Source organism: Somniosus microcephalus, chromosome 3, assembly GCF_052327205.1.
Source record: "Somniosus microcephalus isolate GS21.2 chromosome 3, FLI_Smic_1.0, whole genome shotgun sequence".
Classification (NCBI taxonomy): domain Eukaryota; kingdom Metazoa; phylum Chordata; class Chondrichthyes; order Squaliformes; family Somniosidae; genus Somniosus; species Somniosus microcephalus.
This window is the reverse complement of record NC_140989.1, coordinates 297,043,885-297,065,862: the sequence shown is the minus strand read 5'-3', so window position 1 is coordinate 297,065,862 and position 21,978 is coordinate 297,043,885. Positions and strand designations below refer to the sequence as shown.

The 21,978-nt window shown below is 45.9% G+C and overlaps 1 protein-coding gene across 2 annotated transcripts in view; it reads right to left on the bottom strand.

Moving 5' to 3' along the window:
- Window positions 1–21,978, bottom strand: part of slc1a7a (solute carrier family 1 member 7a) — a 149,050-nt gene that overhangs the window by 13,658 nt on the left and 113,414 nt on the right. Inside the window, exons 9-11 of one of the 2 annotated variants that reach the window (XM_085982804.1) lie at window positions 19,906–20,040; window positions 19,662–19,761; window positions 6,442–9,636 (exon numbers count right to left, since the gene is read on the bottom strand). In XM_085982804.1, coding sequence (XP_085838930.1) covers window positions 9,433–9,636; window positions 19,662–19,761; window positions 19,906–20,040 — 439 coding nt within the window. In that variant the 3' untranslated portion in view covers window positions 6,442–9,432. Of the gene's footprint in view, window positions 1–6,441; window positions 9,637–19,661; window positions 19,762–19,905; window positions 20,041–21,978 lie in introns of those variants that run through there. The other variant, XM_085982805.1, reaches the window with a different exon arrangement.

Genomic DNA, 21,978 nt, shown 5'->3' with positions numbered 1-21,978 from the left:
GTCTGCATTGCCAAAATAAACTTTTGATTTGCAATAGAGGCACACAACAGTATGACTATTTGTATCATCCATACACTTTGGTGTCTTTCGCTTTTGCTGAAATATATTCTCAGCCTCAAACCACAAGGATTTCCCTTTAAAAATAAAGAACAGTTTCAAATGCCTGTTGGGCAGTGCAAAGAGCTGTCACACTATATTTTCATATCTGTTTTAAATTATATTACGCCATCTCCATGAAATATTTTTATAATATTGAGAACATATACATATTTAAAAAGTGGGGAAAATTGGGAACCATTAGAAGCTAATGGGGGAAAAATTGGGTTGCTTTGTGCCTCCCGTTAGCAAAGCCCCTAGTGCCTGGGTGCAGTGCCGCTAACGCCTCCCGCAAAATGCAGCGGGAGATTAGCAGCGGCGGCAGCGCCCTGTGAAGTTGCGCCTCCAGCAATGATGTCATCACCGTGCGCAGCGCCCTGCTCACGCCCCGGCCGCAAACTTCAGTCACGTCTCCTGACCTACCGTTGGACGATATGTCCGACAGGATCAGAGTGGCGTTTTTGTGGCCGCGGTGACGCAAATTAAAGGGCAGGTGCCAGGCAGCCATTTTTTTCTGGCCGCCTGCCAGCACCTGCCCCCTTCCATTTTTTTAAGTGGGGTGCTGGCCGCAATTTGCCAGCCCGGCACTTCTCTTGAGTGCTGGGCTGTTTACCCGGCACCCCACTCCCCGGTGGTCCAGCAGGGCCCCGGTGCGCGCTGCAGTAGGCCCCTCCCCTTTAATCAGGGGAGGGAGGTCTGTAATACCGCGCACTATGTGCCGACGAGCGTGGCGTTGTTGCGTGTAGTGCCACAATATTCACTGGTAGCACCCCAGGAAGGAGGGGGAGTGCTTCCAGTAGCACCCCGCCTCCTGCTTGGGGCACTACCACTGAATTTATGGCACAGGGCGCTAACTTTTATGGAGCGCTAAAAGTAGCACCCCGGCGAAGTTATCGCCCCAAAGGGGGCGCAAGCGAATTTTTCCCCCAACATACTTTAAAATGCTCCTTGGTAATTGGACAATTCTGCACTGCACATGTAAAGAACACAACACTGTCCCAGACTGCTTGTGGTTACATATTGAAAATCCTGCGGCTGGGTTTTTCTTCCACATCACAGCTTTTTTTTTAAAGTTGGAAAGGTCTTTAATTCCTTCCACCCTCTCTCAATTAACATGCTGTCAGTTCAAGTGCGAAGTAGGTTTACCAGTGGAGACCATTAGAAAATCTGATAATAATAGCAATGGCAATGTAAAAACCACGGGCATGAAATTTGGCTGCTTTGTGCCTGCCGTTAGCGCCTCCATGGGGCACAAATGGGTTTTCAATTTAAATTTATGTTATAATGTTTGATTGTATAACAAACAAACATTTATTTAAGAATCACTCTTGTGCATTTCCTTATATCCCCTCTTTGGCTGCAGCACGGCTGGTGGAAGGCTGCTGTGTGTGAGGACTAGAGGCTTCAGATGGCCGTGCAGGACGCCCTCGACCAGCTCTGGGCCTGGAAGGCACGGCTGTAGACAAGGGCAATGGCGGAGTGGCAGTGGTGGGATCAGGAATGCTGTCATCCTGAGAGAGGACAGCAGGTTCCTATTCCACTGGCCTACTGACACTCCCCCGGGGCAGCACCTTAGCATCCCTACCAATCTGCTGGAGCACAGACTGGTGAGCAGCTGGGACACCGTGAGATCCCCGGTGGACTGTGGTGGACCCAGCGGCGATGGCAGCAGTCAGAGCACGCGTGGCATCCAGCTGAGATGCATCACAGCACCAAGATGTTGCATGGCATGCTACTGAGGCTGGATGAGAGCAGTCTGAGCTTCGATGCCACTAACCATTGTCTGCATTACAGCACTAAGATGTTGCGTTGCTTCCGCCTGTGCTGCAATGGAAGCTGCCACATCGCCATGACACGTGTCATGAGGTCTGGATCTGCACAGTCTCTCTGGGAGTCCACCATCGTCTGCAGACTGGCAATGATGGACTCCATGGTATGCACAGAGCTCTGTGCAATGCTGGAGGCAGACTCCTCCATGCTCCTTACCACTGCAGAGGGGCTCTCGGGCACACTTGCCATTGCATCTATCATCTCGGAGTGCATGACCATCACCGTTCTTCTAACGGCCTCCCCATCGAGGTCCTCATCTGAGTTCTGTGCAGCAGAACTTGAGCGCAAACTCTCCCTCCAGGGAGATGGCTCCCGAGGTTCCATTTCCCCTTGACCTTGCTGCAGCCTGCTAGGCCCCAGTGCAGACCCCTGTGCTAAGCTAACCTCTAAGGAGCGCGTAGTGCCAGTCTCTGAACTGGTGCCTGCGGGTGAGAAATGCAGTGACGCAGTGCTTGGCTCCTCCTCCTCCTCTCCCTCGTATGTGTGGGGGGAGGTTGCTCAGGTACAGGTTCCACATCTGCTAGGAGATTATCAGAAAGCATAAATGGCACAAGACTCACGTTAAGGGAAGGGCAGGGGGGCAGGTATGGAGCAAGGAAGGCAGATAGTATCAGGAGGTGGAAAGTGATAAATGCTTCTGCTTTGACGGGGAAGTGGGATAAGCAAAGGAGGGGATAGATACTGTTGTTGTCCCTAGCTGGGTCGACGCCTCCGCCGGCCATGGTGCCCACCACCTGTGGGCCAATGAGCCTCAGCACTCACTCCTCAAGGTCAGAGAGGTCTCGCAGTTGAGGTTCCCCCCCTCCAGTCTGCTGTTGCTCCCTCGTATTATGTGCCATCTTGGCTTGCAAAAGAAAGGAACTTGTGTGAGTGACAGGCCAGCTATGTCTGTGGAAGATATGCCTGCCATGATTGAATAGCTTTGAATGTAGGCAAGGCGTGAGGTGAGTATGTGAGTTTGAGTAGATGCAGATGCTCAGTGGTTGAGTGGTGGTTTGCATAGTGTGCACAGACAGGCTGATATGTAGGAGGTCTGCAAGCATGTACTCACCCTCACCACCTGACTGAGGTAGTTGAATTTCTTCCGGCACTGTGTAAGGGTTTGGTGTAGGACAGTGCTGGCCGACAGCTCCTTGCCAGATGGCCCTGAATATCTGTGGCGATGGCCTCCTGCCAGATGAAGGGAACAGCGATTCCCTCCTTCTCTCCACTGCCCCCACCAATGTCTCCAATTCCACATCGCTGAATTGAGTAGCCCTCTCCCTTGCGGCAGCCATGGCACAAAGCTGTCTCAGTAGCTGAGAGGTCGCACTCAAGTGTAGCAATGCTGATCATGAGCAGCTGCAGCTTGAAATGACCTCCCCTTTAAGAGCTGGAATAAGCTGGAGTCAAGGCTTAAAGGCTGATTGCTGAACGCAAGTCAGCTGAAATTGGGTAGCGCCCTGGCAATAGCTGCAGCGCTCCACTGAGACAATTAGCGCCTCATTTACCGCCCTGCTTCACTCCTGGGGCAAAAATGCCCTATTTTGCAACATGTATATGCCATATTAAAAGGTATGATGTTAGACAAGCAATGGCTAACATTTAAAGAATTAATATATAATTTACAACAAATATATACATTCCTTTAAGGCACAAAAACCCCACAGGAAAAGTGGTCCAACCATGGCTAACAATAGAAGTTAAAGATAGTATTAGATCGAAGGAAGAGGCTTATAATGTTGCCAAAAAGAGTAGCAAGCCTGAGGATTGGGAGGATTTTAGAATTCAGCAAAGGAGGACCAAGAAATTGATAAAGAAAGGGAAAATAGAATGAGAGTAAACTAGTGAGAGACATAAAAACAGACTGTAAAAACTTCTATAGGTATGTAAAAAGGCAAAGGTAAGCGAAAGTAAATGTGGGTCCCTTACAGGCTGAGACAGGGGAAATTATAATGGGGAATAAGGAAATGACAGATATTAAACAAATACTTTGGGCTGGATTTTGTCAATGGAGACGTGCTGGAGGCGGGACTTCTGGTTTCTGGGTTTCAGTCCCGCCCCCAGCGACGTTTGACCAACCCACGCTATTTTCTCTTGATTGGCCTTACCAGCCAATTAAGGGAAAGCCGGTGACAGATGACGTCAGCGTATGACGCTTCATCTGTCGAAAAATTTTTGACAGGTGAATTGTCAGCGTTTGACAGCTTTGAGAAGCTGTGAAACACTGACAATCTCTGTTCTAAGGTGAGCCCTTGCACAAAGGCTCACCAAGACCTCTCTCCTCAGCAGAAAGCAGATGGCTGCTGTATCTGAGAATGCAGCAGCCGTTCTGTCATCTCGGTCATTGAGATGAGGCACCTCCGGATCCTCAACGGTTGAAGCCTGCAGAAAGAAGCAAAGGTAAGGAAACTTTTTCCAACACTTTACACTCACCTCTCATAATTACCTGTCCACACTTGCACCCATCACTCACCTCTACAGCTGACATTTTGACCCCTCTCACCCCTGCAGACCCACTGCTCATCTCGCTGACCCTGGCAAGGTTCAGGAAGCCCGCAATCGCAGGCGTAAAATGGGGAAAAGCCTCAAACCTGCCTGTTAACTGGCAGTTAATTGGCTCTAATCCACTTCCCGCCTCGAGGAGATGGGTCCCTGCGCGAGTCGGGGACCCGCCTCCCAGAAAAATGGGACAGAGGCAGGTTAGGAGCAGGGTTGGTACCCGCTCCCAGTTTCTGCCATTTTCCTGGCAGTCCCACCTCCAAACCCACTTCCTCAGGGCTGGGAAAACCCAGCCCTAATTGTCTGTCCAGAAAAAACTTCCCGGAAATAGTGGAGAAGCAAGAGTCTAGCGAGAATGATGAACTGAAAGAAATTAGTAATAGTAAAAAATAGTACTGGAGAAATTAATGGAACTGAAAGCCAATAAATCCCCTGGACCTGATGGCCTACATCCTAGGATTTTGAAAGAGGTGGCTATAGAGATACTGGATGCATTTGTTGCCAGTTTCCAAAATTCCATAGATTCTAGAACAGTTCCCACAGATTGGAAGGCAGCAAATGTAACCCCACTATTTAAGAAAGGAGGGAGAAAGAAAACGGGGAACAACAGACCAGTTAGGCTGACATCAGTAGTAGGGAAAATGCTAGAATCTATTATTAAGGACGTGGTAACAGCGCACTTAGAAAATAATAATAGGATTGGGCAGAGTCAACACGGATTTATGAAAGGGAAATCATGTTTGACAAATCTGTTAGAGTTTTTGGAGGTTGTAACTAGCAGAATAGATAAGGGGGAACCCAGTGGATTTGATGTATTTGGATTTTCAGAAGGCATTTGATACGGTGCCACACAAGAGGTTATTAAACAAAATTAGGGCTCATGGGATTGGGGGTAATATGCTAGCATGGATTGAGGATTGGTTAACGGACAGAAAACAGAGAGTAGGAATAAACGGGTAATTTTCGAGTTGGCAGGCTGTAACTAGTGGGGTACTGCAAGGATCAGTGCTTGGGCCTCAGCTATTCACAATCTACATCAATGATTTGGATGAGGGGACCAAATGTAATATATCCAAGTTTGCTGATGATACAAAGCTGGGTGGGAATGTAAGTTGTGAGGAGGATGCAAAGAGGCTTCAAGGGGATATAGATAGGCTAAGTGAGTGGGCAAGAACATGGCAAATGGAATATAATGTGGAGAAATGTGAAGTTATCCACTTTGGTCAGAAAAAAAGCAGAGTATTTTTTAAATGGTGAGAGATTGGGAAATGTTGGTGTTCAGAGGGACCTGGGTGTCCTTGTACATGAATCACTGAAAGTTAACATGCAGGTACAACAAGCAATTAGGAAAGCAAATGCGTGGGTTTCCTCCGGGTGCTCCGGTTTCCTCCCACAGTCCAAAGATGTGCGGGTTAGGTTGATTGGCTATGATAAATTGACCCTTAGTGTTAGGGGGATTAAATACGTGGGGTTACGGGGATAGGGTGGGATATGTGTCGGTGCAGGCTCGATGGGCCGAAATGGCCTCTATCTGCACTGTGGGGTTTCTGTGATTTCTGTGTTTCTGTATGTTGGCCTTTATCACAAGAGGATTTGAGTTTAAGAGTAAAGACACCGTACTGCAATTATATAGGGCCCTGGTGAGACCACACCTGGGTTATTGTGTGCAGTTTTGGTCTCCTTACCTAAGGAAGGATATACTTGCCATAGAGGGAGTGCAACAAAGGTTCACCAGACTGATTCCTGGGATGGGGGGATTGTCCTATAAGGAGAGATTGAGTAGACTAGGCCTATATTCTCTAGAGTTTAGAAGAATGAGGTGTGATCTCATTGAAACATAAAATTCTTACAGGGCTTGACAGGGTAGATGCAAGGAGGATGTTTCCCCTGTCTGGGGAGTCTAGAACCAAGGGTCACAGTCTCAGAATAAGGGGTCGGCCATTTAAGACTGAGATGAGGAGAAATTTCTTCACTCAGCAGGTGGTGAATCTTTGGAATTCTCTACCCCAGAGGGCTGTGGAGGCTCAGTCGTTGAGTATATTCAAGACAGAGATTGATAGGTTTTTGAATATTAAGGGAATCAAGGGATATGGGATAGTGCAGGAAAATGGAGATGAGGTCGAAGATCAGCCATGATCTTATTGAATGGCGGAGCAGGCTCGAAGGGCCTACGCCTGCTCCTATTTATTGTGTTTTTCAATGGATTTCGCCGGGTGCTAACTTTTCAAAAAGTTAAAAGCGCTACTGAATTTCGCGCTCACATCTTTACATCTACAAATTACCGACAGCCTGGCATAGTCAACAATGCTTGCACCAATTACACCAAGTCCACACAATTTCATAAAAAACATAATTTATTGCCACTCAAAAAAGGTCATCAGGAGCAATAACTTGTGGTCATACAACGACGACAGCTGGTTACTTGTAGTCTTATTTTTCGATCAAACAGACCTGATACAGAGGGTCCTACAGCATCTGAGAATTCAGTATTTTCAACAGACAGACATAAAAAAAAAAGCTGATAGAAAGTTCATCAGCTATACATTCACAAGACGATTATCTCCATTTAGATACAGTAATTCTCTTTATACATGATACTTGTTTTTGGCTGACATTGTAAAATTTTCCACATGCCTAAACAGTAATAAATTGTAAACTTCTCTACTTAACATTAGACTGTAAGTAGCATACAGTCTGCTTCAGGCTCTGGTCATATTAAATGACGATGCATTTAAACTATGTACAGTGAAAGGATTATTTATTAAAAACCACAGTGCATCAGGTATGACATCAAAATCACATAAGGAATGAAAGAGTGCATCCACTAGGTGATTACTGGACCATTAAATGATTACAACTTGCTATCCCATTCAAAGTATTATGGCCAATTCATTGAAAACATTTTTTTAGCTTTCAATACATAAATTTCCACATAATTATCTTAATCCTTCATTGATGTAGGTCAGCATAATTCCGCAGTAGAAAGATTGCTACAGTGAAGCAGAATTGTTACTTGGTAGGAGAATGATGTATGAGGAGAGATTGGGTCGATTGGGCTTGTACTCGCTGGAGTTTAGAAGAATGAGAGGGGATCTCATTGAAACTTATAAAATTCTAACAGGACTGGACAGACTAGATGCAGGAAGGATGTTCCCGATGGTTGGGGAGTCCAGAACCAGGGGGCACAGTCTAAGGATAATGGGTAGGCCATTTAGGACAGAAATTAGGAGGAATTTCTTCACCCAGAGAGTGGTGAACCTGTGGAATTCTCTACCACAGAAGACAGTAGAGGCCCATACATTAAATATATTCAAGAAGGAGTTGGATATATTTCTTAAGGCTAAAGGGATCAAGGGATATGGGGAGAAAGCAGGGACCGGGTACTGAATTTGGATGATCAGCCATGATCGCATTGAATGGTGGAGCAGGCTCGAGGGGCCGAATGACCTACTCCTGCTCCTATCTTCTATGTTTCTATGATAAGAGGAACTTCTTCAAAGAGAGCTTAGATACAGTATTAAAGGGTTCCAGGGTTAGTATAGACAAGATGATTGAACTCTGCATGGAGCATAATGATTCCTTAATTGCTAGAACCTTGAAAACTTCATACTGAGGCGGCTGCTTCAGGGTGTTTACTGTAATGCAGAGCGTAAGTTTAGGAAAGTTTCTGGAGCTTTATTTGATTTATCTTTTGGATTAGGAAGAAACTTTGCAGAATTTACTTTCAGACCAAACATTTATTTTCCCCTCAACAACTCCATAAAACTTTTTTTTATTAAGCGTCTCTCCCTCATTCTGTCTCAGGACTCAAGACTGTGGAACTGTTTACTTCCCTTGATCTTCCTTTCATCCTACAATAAACCGGCTTTTAAAACCTGATGTTTAACTCATCTTCCTTCTTACTCTTCTTAGTGTTAATGGGCTTTGACCTCTCCCCTCAGAACCTGAGATTAATGGGTTAGGGTGAGTTCATGAAAGAGAAGCTGTCTTGCATCAGGATTTTTGGCTATAAGTGCTTAGAAGCGATTTTGAATAAATACATATTAGGATGATGCTATTCAATTAAATTTCGCTCCCAAGAGATTAAGTCCACAACATGCAGTTTCCAGGAATACAAATTAGAAAAGTGTCTGTCCAGAATGGTGCTTCCTGTATATCACATCAACGTGAGACAATGAAGGTTCATTAAAAACACACAAAATGTTAGCTGCCAGGAGCCCATCAATTGACCAATCTTTTGGCATGAAGAGCTGGGGGAGGGTCAGAGGTCAAGCCATTGGCCTTCTATCCAGCCAAGAAAGGAGACCGTCCTCAGAGATCTCGGGAGTAAAATATTGCAGGAGTTGTCCCGCTTGTTTGCCGTAACTTTGCTGAGTAATACAGCCAGATTCTGACACTGGGGACTGGATCCCAAGGGAGCAAAGTTCCTAGATAATAATTGGTGATTCTTCTATCTTACCCTTTCATATACTAAAACAGGCATCAAGGGGTATGGGGAGAGAGTGGAAATATGGTATTGAGATCGAGGATCAGCCATGATCATATTGAATGGTGGAGCAGGCTCGAAGGGCCGAAGGGCCTACTCCTGCTCCTATTTTTCTATGTTTCTAACATGCAGGAGGATCTCACCTGCTTCCTCAATCCCCTGACTAGATAGAGGGCAGACAAACCTTTGGAAAGGGGAGAAAGGAATCAGGACAGATAAGAGATGACAAAACAAATGTGTTTAATTAGGTACTTATTATTGCTGCAGGTGAAACAAATTAAGTTATTCCATTATACTGTTTCAGAAATAGCCTAGATGGACAACAAACACATAGTAGTGATTTAAAAAATTAAGAAAATTTTTTTTTTTCACAAAAATGAATAGTAATTTACAACTGGTTTGAGTCACTGTACATCTTCAGCACGGCCATCAGTTCTGCTTTTCACTTCTGATGTATATATAACATTTCCAACTGTGAGGTAGTCATACACATTACTGGTATGGCATGAAATACTCCCGCTGAGTACACATTCTTGTGACTATACTTTGGTCTCCAACTCATCTATTTCAATGGTGCAGTGATCTTTTTTGGTGCTGAGGCCCAACTCCATTTGTACATTATGGGATCCATCTGTGGCATAGACTTGTTTGTCTGCCTTGTTAGCATCATTTGTGCATCCATTTCTCGGATAGGCCATGATTTGATTAATGCTTATCGGCTTTGATTCACAAATCAGTGGAACCTAAATAAAAAAATATATAGTGAGCAGATTAGATAGATTGCTCACTGTAGCTGAACAATTTGATAAATTGTAGGTCACTCAAGCAATGATTAAACTTTTCACCATGGATGTCCAATCTCTCTACACCTCCATCCCCCACCAGGACAGCCTAAGGGCTCTCCGCTTCTTCCTTGAACGGAGGCCCAACCATTCCCCATCCACCACCATCCCCCTCCGCCTGGCTAAATTTGTTCTCACATTGAACAACTTCTCCTTTGACTCCACTCACATCCTCCAAATAAAAGGTATTGCTATGGGAACCCGTATGGGTCCTAGCTACGCCTACGTTTTTGTGGGTTATATGGAACATTCTTTACTCCAGTCCCACTCAGGTCCCCTCCCTCGCCTCTTTTTCCGGTACATTGATGACTGAATTGAGGCCATTTCCTGCTCTAGCCCCGAACTGGAAAATTTAAATTTTGCTTCCAATTTCCACCCTTCCCTCGCCTGCACATGGTCCATCTCCGACTCTTCCCTTCCTCGACTCCTCTGTCTCCATTTCTGGGGATAGGCTAGCGACCATTATCCACTATAACCCCACTGATTCTCACAGCTACCTTGACTACACTTCTTGCGAGGACTCTATTCCCTTCTCCCAGTTTCTCCATCTCTGTTGCATCTGTTCTGATGATGCCATTTTCCATATCAGTGCTTCCAATATGTCTTCCCTTTTCCTCAACTGAGGATTCCCCTCCACCGTGGTTGACAGGGCCCTCGACCATGTCCATTTCATTTCACGCAATTCTGCTCTCGCCCCTTCCCCTCCCTCCCAGAACCACGATAGGGTTCCCCTTGTCCTCACCTTCCACCCCACCAGCCTCCACATTTAAAAGATCATCCACCGCCATTTCCGCCACCTCCAGCGTGACCCCACCACCAAACACATCTTCCCCTCCCCACCCCTTTCAGCATTCCGAAGGGACCGCTCCCTCTGCGACACCCTGGTCCACTCTTCAATCACCCCCACTTCCCATGGCACCTTCCCGTGCAAGCCCAGGAGATGCAACACCTGCCCTTTTACCTCCTCCCTTCTCACTGTCCAGGACCCCAAACACTCCTTCCAGGTGAAACAGCGATTTACATGTACTTCTTTCAATTTAGTATACTGTATTCGCTGCTCATGGTGTGGCCTCCTCTACAATGGAGAGACCAAACGCAGATTGGATGACTGCTTTGCGGAACACCTCCATTCAGTTCGCAAGCATGACCCTGAGCTTCCGATCGCCTGTCATTTTAGTTCTCCACCCCACTCCCACTCCCACCTCGGGCTCCTATACTGTTCCAATGAAGCTCAACATAAGCTTGAGGAACAGCATCTCATGTTTCGATTAGGCACTTAATAGCCTTCTGGACTCAACACTGAGTTCAACAATTTCAGATCATTAACCTCTGCTCCCAATTTTTCCAGACGGCAGCTGTTGGTGATGATTCTGTTATTCCCATTTTTTTGTTCCTTAACTTGTCCCATTACATTCTTTTTCCTTGCACCATCATCCCTTTTGTCATTTAATCTTTCCTTCCTTCCACCAAATCACAGACCTTCCCTTTTGTTCTTTCCTCCTCTTCTCTGTACTTGCTTAAAACCTGTTACATCTCTAACTTTTTCCAGTTCTGTCAAAAGGTCATCAACCTGAAACGTTGGGCTGGATTTTGCCAATGGGGAGCTTTTGGAGGCGGGACTCCCACTTGTCGAGTTTTAGTCCCGCCTCCATTGACTTCTGGCCAACCCACGCTATTTTCCCTTGATTGACCTTGTTAAGCCCGCCCAGTGGGTTTAGCAGGCCAATTAAGGGAAGGCCGGTCACAGAGAACGTCAGCGTATGACGTTTCTTTTTTGACAGATGAATTGTCATCATTTGACAGCTCTGTGAAGCTGTCAAACACCGACATTCTCTGTAGTTTGATGAGTCCTTGTATTCAAGACTCATCAAACCTATCTGCTGAGCAGAAAGCAGATGGCTGTTGCATCGGCGAATGCAGCAACCATCTGTCATCTCTGCCGGTGAGTCTCCGGTTCCCCAACTGTTGAAGCCTGCAGGAAGAAACAAAGGTAAGTAAACATTTTCTATCACTTAACACTCACCTCACATACTTACCTCTCCACACTTGCACCCATCACTCACCTCCACAGCGCACTTTTGGACCCCTCCAAACCTCGCTGACCCTGGTGGGGTTTCCCCTACGTCGGGAAGCCTGCACTTGCAGGGGTAAAATGGGGATAATCCTCTTAACTGCCTGTAAGCTACCTGTTAACAGGCAGTTAAGTGGCGGTAATCCCCTTCCCGCCTCGGGGAGGCGGCTCCCAGCGCGGGTCAGATACCCGCCTCCTGGGAAGATGACACAGAGAGCTGTCCCACAGACTAGTCAAGCAACAGCCTGACATAGTCATACTCACAGAATCATACCTTTCAGCCAATGTCCCAAACAGCACCATCCCTGGGTATGTCCTGTCCCACCGACAGGACAGGCCCACCAGGGGTATCGGCATGGTGGTGTACAGTCGGGAAGAAGTGGCCCTTGGAGTCCTCAGCATTGACTCCGGACCCCATGAGGTCTCATGGCTTCAGGTCAAGCATGGGCAAGGAAACCTCCTGCTGATTACCACCTACCACCCTCCCTCAGCTGATGAATCAGTTCTCCTCCATGTTGAACACCACTTGGAAGAAGCACTGAGAGTAGCAAGGGCACAGAATGTACTCTGGGTGGGGCACTTCAATGTCCATCACCAAGAGTGGCTCGGTAGCACCACTGCTGGCCGAGTCCTGAAGGACATAACTACCAATCTGGGCCTGCGACAGGTGGTGAGAGAACCAACATGAGGAGAAAAACCTACTTGACCTCGTCCTCACCAATCTACCTGTCGCAGATGTCCATGACAGCATTGGTAGCAGTGACCACTGCACAGTCATTGTAAAGATGAAGTCCAGTCTTCACACTGAGCACACCCTCCATCGTATTGTGTGGCACTACCATCATGCTAAATGGGATAGATTCAGAACAGATCTAGCAGCTCAAAACTGGGCATCCATGAGGCGCTGTGGGCCATCAGCAGCAGCAGAATTGTATTCCACCACAATCTGTAACCTCATGGCCTGGCATATCACTCACTCTACCATTACCATCAAGCCAGGGGACCAACTCTGGTTCAATAAGGAGTGTAGAAGAGCATGCCAGGAGCAGCACCAAGCGTACCTAAAAATGAGGTGCCAACCTGGGAAAGCTGCAACACAGGACTACATGCATGCTAAAAAGTGGAAGCAGCAAGCTATAGACAGGGCTAAGCGATCCCACAATCAGATCAAAGCTCTGCAGTCCTGCCACATCCAGTCGTGAATGGTGGTGGTCCATTAAACAACTAACGGGAAGAGGAGGCTCCATGAATATCCCCATCCTCAATGATGATGGAACCCAGCACATGAGTGCTAAAGACAAGGCTGAAGCGTTTGCAACCATCTTCAGCCAGAAGTGCCAAGTGGACGATCCATATCCAGTCTTCAGCCAATTCGATTCACTCCACGTGATATCAAGAAACGGCTGAGCTCACTGGATACAGCAAAGGCTATGGGCCCCGACAACATACCGGCTATCGTGCTGAAGACTTGTGCTCCAGAACTAGCCGCACCTCTAGCCAAGCTGTTCCAGTACAGCTACAACACTGGCATCTAACCGACAATGTGGAAAACTGCCCAGGTGTGTCCTGTCCACAAAAAAAAGCAGGACAAATCCAATCCGGCCAATTACTGCCCCATCAGTCTACTCTCAATCATCAGAAAAGTGATGGAAGGGGTCATCGACAGTGCTATCAAGCGGCACCTGCTCACTGATGCCCAGTTTGAGTTCTGCCAAGACGACTCGGCTCCTGACCTCATTACAGCCTTGGTCCAAACATGGACAAAGGAGCTGAATTCCAGAGGTGAGTTGAGAGTGACTGCCCTTGACATCAAGGCAGCATTTGACCGAGTGTGGCATCAAGGAGCCCTCATAAAACTGATGTCAATGGGAATCAGGGAGAAAACTCTCCACTGGCTGGAGTCATACCTAGCACAAAGGAAGATGGTTGTGGTGGTTGAAGGTCAATCATCACAGCCCCAGGACATCACTGCAGGAGTTCCTCAGGGCAGTGTCCTAGGCCCAACCATCTTCAGCTGCTTCATCAATGGCCTTCCCTCCAACATAAGGTCAGAAATGGGGATGTTCACTGATGACTGCACAGTGTTCAGTGCCATTCACAACTGCTCCGATAATGAAGCAGTCCATGCCCGCATGGAACAAGACCTGGATGACGTTCAGGCTTGGGCTGATAAGTGGCAGGTAACATTCACGCCACAGAAGCGTCAGGCAATGGCTATCTCCAACAAGCGAGAGTTTAACCACCTTCCCTTGATATTCAACAGCATTACCATCGCCGAATCCTCCACTGTCAACATCCTGGGATACCATTGACCAGAAACAAAACTGGACTAGCCACATAAATACTGTGGCAACAAGAGCAGATCATAGAAACATAGAAGATAGGAGCAGGAGTAGGCCATTCGGCCCCTCGAGCCTGCTTCACCATTCAATGCGATCATGGCTGATCATCCAAATTCAGTACCCGGTCCCTGCTTTCTCCCCATACCCCTTGATCCCTTTAGCCTTAAGAAATATATCCAACTCCTTCTTGAATATATTTAATGTATGGGCCTCTACTGCCTTCTGTGGTAGAGAATTCCACAGGTTCACCACTCTCTGGGTGAAGAAATTCCTCCTCATTTCTGTCCTAAATGGCCTATCCCTTATCCTTAGACTGTGACCCCTGGTTCTGGACTCCCCGACCATCAGGAACATCCTTCCTGCATCTAGTCTGTCCAGTCCTGTCAGAATTTTATAAGTTTCAATGAGATCCCCTCTCATTCTTCTAAACTCCAGCGAGTACAAGCCCATTCGACCCAATCTCTCCTCATACATAATTCCTGCCATCCCAGGTATCAGCCTGGTGAAACTTCGCTGAACTCCTTCCATGGCAAGAACATCTTTCCTCAGATAAGGCGACCAATACTGCACACAATACTCAAGATGTGGTCTCACCAAGGCCCTGTACAACTGCAGCAAGACATCCTTGTTCCTGTACTCAAACCCTCTCGCTACGAAGGGCAACATGCCATTTGCCTTCTTAACCGCCTGCTGCACCTGCATGCTTACCTTCAGCGACTGGTGCACAAGGACACCCAGGTCTCGTTGCATTTCCCCTTCTCCCAATCTATTGCCATTCAGATAATAATCTGCCTTCCTGTTTTTGCCACCAAAGTGGATAACCTCGCATTTATCCACATTATATTGCATCTGCCATGCTTTTGCCCAATCACCCAACCTGTCCAAATCATACTGGAGTTTCTCGGCATCCTCCTCACAGCACACACGCCCACCCAGCTTTGTGTCGTCTGCAAATTTGGAGATATTACATCTAGTTCCCTTGTCTAGATCATTAATATATATTGTGAATAGCTGGGGCCCAAGGACCGATCCCTGCGGTATCCCACTAGTCACTGCTTGCCACTCGGAAAAAGACCCGTTTATTCCAACTCTTTACTTTCTGTCTGCCAACCAGTTCTCTATCCAAGTCAATACCTTGCCCCCAATCCCATGTGCCTTAACTTTATACGCTAATCTCTTATGCGGAACCTTATCAAAAGCCTTCTGAAAGTCCAAATACACCACATCCACTGGTTCTCCATTATCTATTTTACCAGTTACATACTCAAAAAATTCCAGTAGATTAGTCAAGCATGATTTAGCTTTTGTAAATCCATGTTGACTTTGTCCGATCCTGTCACTGTTTTCCAAGTGCTCTGCTATTACATCTTTTATAATGGACTCTAGCATTTTCCCCACTACCGATGTCAGGCTTACCGGTCTGTAATTCCCCGTTTTCTCTCTACCACCTTTTTTGAATAGTGGGGTAACATTAGCTACCCTCCAATCCATGGGTACTGTTCCAGATTCCATCGAATGCTGGAAGATGATCAGCAAAGCATCAACTATTTCTAGGGCCACTTCCTTAAGTACCATAGGATGTAGATTATCAGGCCCTGGGGATTTATCGGCCTTCAATCCCATCAATTTCCCTAACACCATTTCCCTAAAAATACTGATTTCTTTCAGTTCCTCCCTTTCATCAGACCCCATGTTCCCCGACATCTCTGGGAGGTTATTTGTGTCCTCCTTTGTGAAGACAGAACCAAAATATGTATTTAATTGGTCTGCCATTTCTTTGTTTCCCATTATAAATTCCCCTGATTCTGACTGCAAGGGACCTACGCTTGATTTCACCAATCTTTTTCTCTTCACATATCTATAAAAGCTTTTACAGTCAGTTTTTATGTTCCCTGAAAGCTTACTCTCATATTCTATTTTCCCTTTCTTAATTAATGCCTTTGTCCTCCTTTGTTGAATCCTAAACTGCTCCCAATCCTCAGGTTTACTGCTTTTTCTGGCCAATTTATTTGTCCTCTCCTTGGATCTTATGCTATCCCTAATTTCCCTTGTTAGCCACGGTTGAGTCACCTTTTTTGTTTTATTTTTATGCCAAACTGGGATGAACAAATTCTGTAGTTCATCCATGCGGTCTTTGAATGTTTGCCATTGCCTATCCACCGTCAACCCTTTGAGTGACATTCCCCAATCAATCCTACCCAACTTGCGCCTCAGACCATCAGACACTAGGTATTCTGTGGCGAGTGTCTCACCTCCTGACTCCCTAAAGCCTTTCCACCATCTACAAGGCACAAGTAAGGAGTGTGATGGAATACTCTCCACTTGCCTGGATGAGTGCAGCTCCAACAACACTCCCAAGAGGCTCGACACCATCCAGGACAAAGCAGCCCATTTGATTGGCACCCCATCCACTACCTTAAACATTCACTCCCTCCACCACTGGCGTACCATGGCTGCAGTGTGTACCATCTACAACATGCACTGCAGCAACTCGCCAAGGCTTCTTCGGCAGCACCTCCCAAACCTGCGACCTCTTCCACCTAGAAGGACAGGGCAACAGGCGCATAGGAACACCACCACCCCCAAGTTCCCCTCCAAGTCACACATCATCCTGACGTAGAAGTATATCACTGATGCTTCATCGTCACTGGGTCAAAATCCTGGAACTCCCTCCCTAACAGCACTGTGGGAGTACCTTCACTACACGGACTGCAGCGGTTAAAGAAAGCGGCTCACCGCCACCTTCTCAAGGGCAACTAGGGATGTGCAATAAATGCTGGCCTTGCCAGCGACGCCCACATCGCATAAGCAAATAAAAAAAAAGATAAACAGCGAGATGGCATGGGTTACACATTGTCACACATCCCATAGTGGCCACCAATCATGACTACATCACCCCCAACCAGAAGGACAGATTGTGTGGACCTGTCACCAGAACACATACTTGTCAAAATAGAAGAGCCTGATGGTTGACAATGTGGAGAACTCTGTGCCATGCATCTGGTCCAGCCACTAGCTTGGAGTGTCCTGGGCTAGGTAACATCCACTTCCAGTTGAGAGGAGTAGAATAAGTGTAATAAGCATCACAGTTGCAATTCCACTAGCTTATACACTTAAATGCAACATACTGTGCTTTATGAAAGCTTATACTTTGTAGGGTTGATTCCATGGTCCCTTGCTTCTAGGATATGGTGGCACTTACAGTAAGCACATTGCAGGAAATCACATGCACACAGCCAGTGATTTTACATTCATTAAAATTAATCTATGGGATCTATGTTAAAATTTGAGTTCTTTTAAAATGTGCTTTGAGATAAAGCTTGCTTTAAAAGGGTTTGTTTCTCAGGACAGCTCTATGCTGGATTCTGAATCCAAAGTTTAAAAAAGGTGGTTAATATCCTAATTAGATGTTGTTTTTCCCCAGAGAGCAAACAATAATTGATTTAGTGGCTTGACTCTAAGAATTTTAATCTCTTCCTGACTAAGAACAAAGATACCAAGGAAGGCAGTCTGGTATTTGGAAGCACGGCTGACAAGGCAGTCAGGCAGCAAATGGTCACAAAGGGAGAGTGGTTCTGTCCAGGGACAGTGGAACAGAATGCAGAGAGGTTATTTTGTTTAAGTTAAGCAAGATGACCCACTGAAGTGGGATAATGTTGCATGTTCTTGAAGTACATAACCTGGTCTAAAGGAGATCAGATACAAACAGTTGGCACTTAAAAGCCAGTCAGCAGCAGTCAGCTTGAAGGCCAGACACTAACATTTGAAATAAGCATGTTCTAGAATGTGGAGAAAAACATGTAAAAAAGATGAGTAGGTGACAATATATGGAGATGAAGGGATCCAGCTAGAAATGGAGAGTACATGTAAACTAACTGAAGAGAATAGCTGAAAAACAAAGCCTATAATATTTGGTCAGGCAACATATGAATAAAGCAAATAGGAGATTCTGTAAGATAATCCATATGGGCGAATTTTCTGGTCCCAGCGCAAAAAACAGTGAGCTTCATGCCTACTGTTTTCACTGAACACCGACTTCACATGATTTAGTATATTCAGACTTATGTCAGTGAGCTCCCTTAAAGGACGATTTCCAGCCTCAGTCCTCTCTGCTGAGCTCCTGCCAGGTCTAATAAACTTAGGCTGGGAATATATCTGGAGATTTATCTCACAGCGTCTGGTTTAACACTTAGCTTTGCCTTATGCCAAAGCACAGCTGTGGTTGAGTTGCTGCCATATTCACACCTACTTGTTTATTAAAGGAAGAGGAATCTCTCTCCATTGCAATCTTTCATGTCTTTCTCTATTTTATCAATACTTCTGAACTTTTCCTTCTATGTTCCAAATTATCTATTTTAAATATTCTTCTTCCACACTGTGTCCTCAACACTGTTGAATTCAAGACTCATTGCCCTGTCTCCTAATCACCATCATTCTCTCCGAGCATCTCACAACTATGAAACTTCTTACCCCCTCAGTCTTCCCTTTATACTACAACTTTTAGAACTGTAGCATGGCATCATCTAATCATTAATTTTTGATGTATCTCTCTTTTCCATGCTCTTTCTAACTTTGATCGTATCCTGCACTATAGAACTTGACCCTTGAGCTAGATTTCTTAAAATAAATCTATATCTAGAATTACACTGCAAACCATTTTTTGTAAATACATAATGAAATGCAACACTATGCAACCTGCATATGACATCATGATGAAAGTGACACAGGCTCTTCTCCCTCCTCAAATTAAAAAAAGGTTTGGAGGAAACATTTTCTTGTGAAAACAATGGACCTTCAAACAAGGAAGTCACTGGGGCAATATCCTATACATGTCGAAAATTTCACACCCGAGTTTTGGGTACATACATTGCACGAAAGCTATATCACAAAAGGTCTCTCTAAAGGTGACCATTGGAAAAAAACTCCAACAGCAGCACCAGTCCCAACACAGCAAGAAACAGCTGCTGTTGTAAGAATAAAGTAACACTGTCTGGGACGAGGGAAAAAAAACTCATATCAATGCCCACAAAATAATAGCAGAGACAATTTAGTTATTGCAATCATTGTTCAGAGTGAGCTTTTTCTTCCTCTCCTGAAAGCACTGCCTTAGACTGGGGTTGTGGGCATCAGCAGTCAGCCTCTGGTAGCTTGCCACAAAGGCTACTCTTGAGGTGTAAACCTAGACAGTTCAGAAGCTATTTGTCTATAGGGGGCAGGGCATCATAGCTGAAGCCAATCCTGTCTTCACCTGACATCCACACACTTTCCAACAGAGGTCCTGGTTGCCTTGACTGAGATAAGTGAACACAGATCAGAGATCAAACCTGGTATCTTCCTAGGCTAAATGGCTCATTATCACACTGGGTAATTAATGTATACACCCACTGTGCTATTCGCGGAGTTTCCAAGATTAATTATCAGACTATCAGTCTTTGAAAGAGTTAACAAGCCACTAGGCACATCTGCTAAGTAAAACAAAGTTTGAAAACAGCACAACAAAATAATTTTCCTACTTCATCATTCTCCTGAGTGAAATTCTTTCGGCAGATATGAGCCATAATTCCAGCTGCCAGAGCATCTCCCAGGACATTAATCATGGTTCGAAATCGATCCCTTTAAAAAAAAAGCAGCCATTAAATAAATGTTAGCAGTCTGTAAAAATATTAGTCAGCCAGCCATTTACTTTGCTGGAGTAAAAACAACTTAATATAAGATTTCTATATTTAAAAAAAGAAAAATTCTTGCTTCGCAACTTACAACGCCCAGTCTACAGCAATTATTAGAGTGATGTCATCTGTAGGAAGACCAACAGACGTCAAGACAATAACCATGGTTACCAGGCCAGCTTGTGGAATCCCTGCTGCACCTATACTGGCAGCTGTTGCTGTTATGCTAGAAAAAGAACACATAAGAATTATTTTTTGTATAAGACTCCCTCCTTTTCATGTAACTTTTTCCTGGTTTGTCCCCTTTCCCTCCACCTGTGACTGAGAGGGTGCCCTGTAACCACACCTCTGGCAATGATGTTCTAAAGCCAGCAGGACTCAGCATAAATGAGAGCAGTACCAGGGATGGTGCCACCTCCAACTTTTCCCTCCCCTTTTGTGGACCAAAGCACCCACCTCTGCTCAGCACAGCTGGCATCAGGACCTCGGTGATGCAGGGCTGAAGGCAGCGACGGGTGCTGGTGTACAATTCCCATTGGTGCGGTCAGCTCTTCAAAACCTTGTCTCTGTCAGCAGGCTAATTGAACTTGGGGGCATCATAGCCAAGCTCATTATTTACATGTTGCTTTATTTATTTGACGCCGAGGTGAGCTTCTGACCACATATCCGCGCCATCACTAAGACCGCCTAGCTCCACCTCCGGAACGTTGCCCGTCTCCGCCCCTGCCTCAGCTCATCTGCTGCTGAAGCCCTCATCCATGCCTCTGTTACCTCTAGGCTTGACTATTCCAACACACTCCCGGTCGGCCGCCCACGTTCTACCCTCTGGAAACTTGAGGTGATCCAAAACTTGGCTGCCCATGTCCTAACTCGCACCAAGTCCCGTTCGCCCATCACCCCTGTGCTCGCTGACCTACATTGGCTCCCGGTTAAGCAACGCCTCGATTTTAAAATTCTCATCCTTGCTTTCAAATCCCTCCATGGCCTTACCTCTCCCTATCTCTGTAATCTCCTCCATCCCCCCAACACCCCCCCCAACCGAGATATCTGCACTCCTCTAATTCTGGCCTCTTGAGCATCCCCGATTTTAATCGTTCAACCATTGGTGGCCGTGTCTTCAGCTGCTTAGGCCTGGAGCTCTGGAATTCCCTCCCTAAACCTCTCTTTTCTCCTTTTATAAGCTCCTTAAAATCTACCTCTCATCTGCCCTAACACTTCCTTCTGTGGCTCGGTGCCAATGTTTGTTTTAGAGCGCTCCTGTGAAGCGCCTTGGGACGTTTCACTACATTAAGGGCGCTATATAAATACAAGTTGTTGTTGTTCCCAAAATCTGCTTTTTGATTGGATTTTACTGCGGTTTGGATTTTAGTACCACATCCATGTCCCAACAATCGACACAAGTACAAAAATTTAATCGCTGGCACTTTCCAGCTTCATACGAGACTACACAAGGCGAATGCCATTGTGTTGGTTCTAGTGAAAGAGAAATGCTGGGATTGGAGGCATGACCAGTGTGCTCGGCTTGGCACAAGAGAGGCACATTAAGAAAACCAAACTCAGCACTCAGTACTTTGTAGGAAACTATGAGAGACGCAAGATATTTAATAACCAGATGCTAACTCCAAATGCCAACTCCTCCATTCCCAGTACTGCTCGACAAAATATTGGTGGCTGCACAACTCAGGGAGTTTACAGTTATTTGGACAGGAGTTGTCACCTACACAGGCCACAAGGTGCTAGATGTCATATAAATTCAAATTTTGCCTCCCCTGATTGCTCAGTGAGAAGCTAAGCTAGACAGACCATGGTAGTTCATGTTCTATCCCTGCTCGATTAGTTGATCTCAGCAAGATAGCAGCTACATTGGAGGATGGAGTGGAAATCGCCCTTTATTCCCACTCCTGATGTGTACAGTAGCCTGGTGCATCATAGTACTGGACTATAAACCCAGAGCTTGTGGGGGCTATTTTACTAGTGAGTGGAATCAGTGCAGGGGGGCAGGCGAGCAGCAAGCTCACATGCTGGTACCTTGGAATGTCTGGAGAGATTTTAGCTCCTGGGTTTCATTTCCATATCGGAGGTTGGACTTCCTCCCACAGCCGGAGGGAATCACTGCTTGGCCGGCAGGTGAGAATGGGAATTTGGGCGGCAGGAAGTTGCTGCT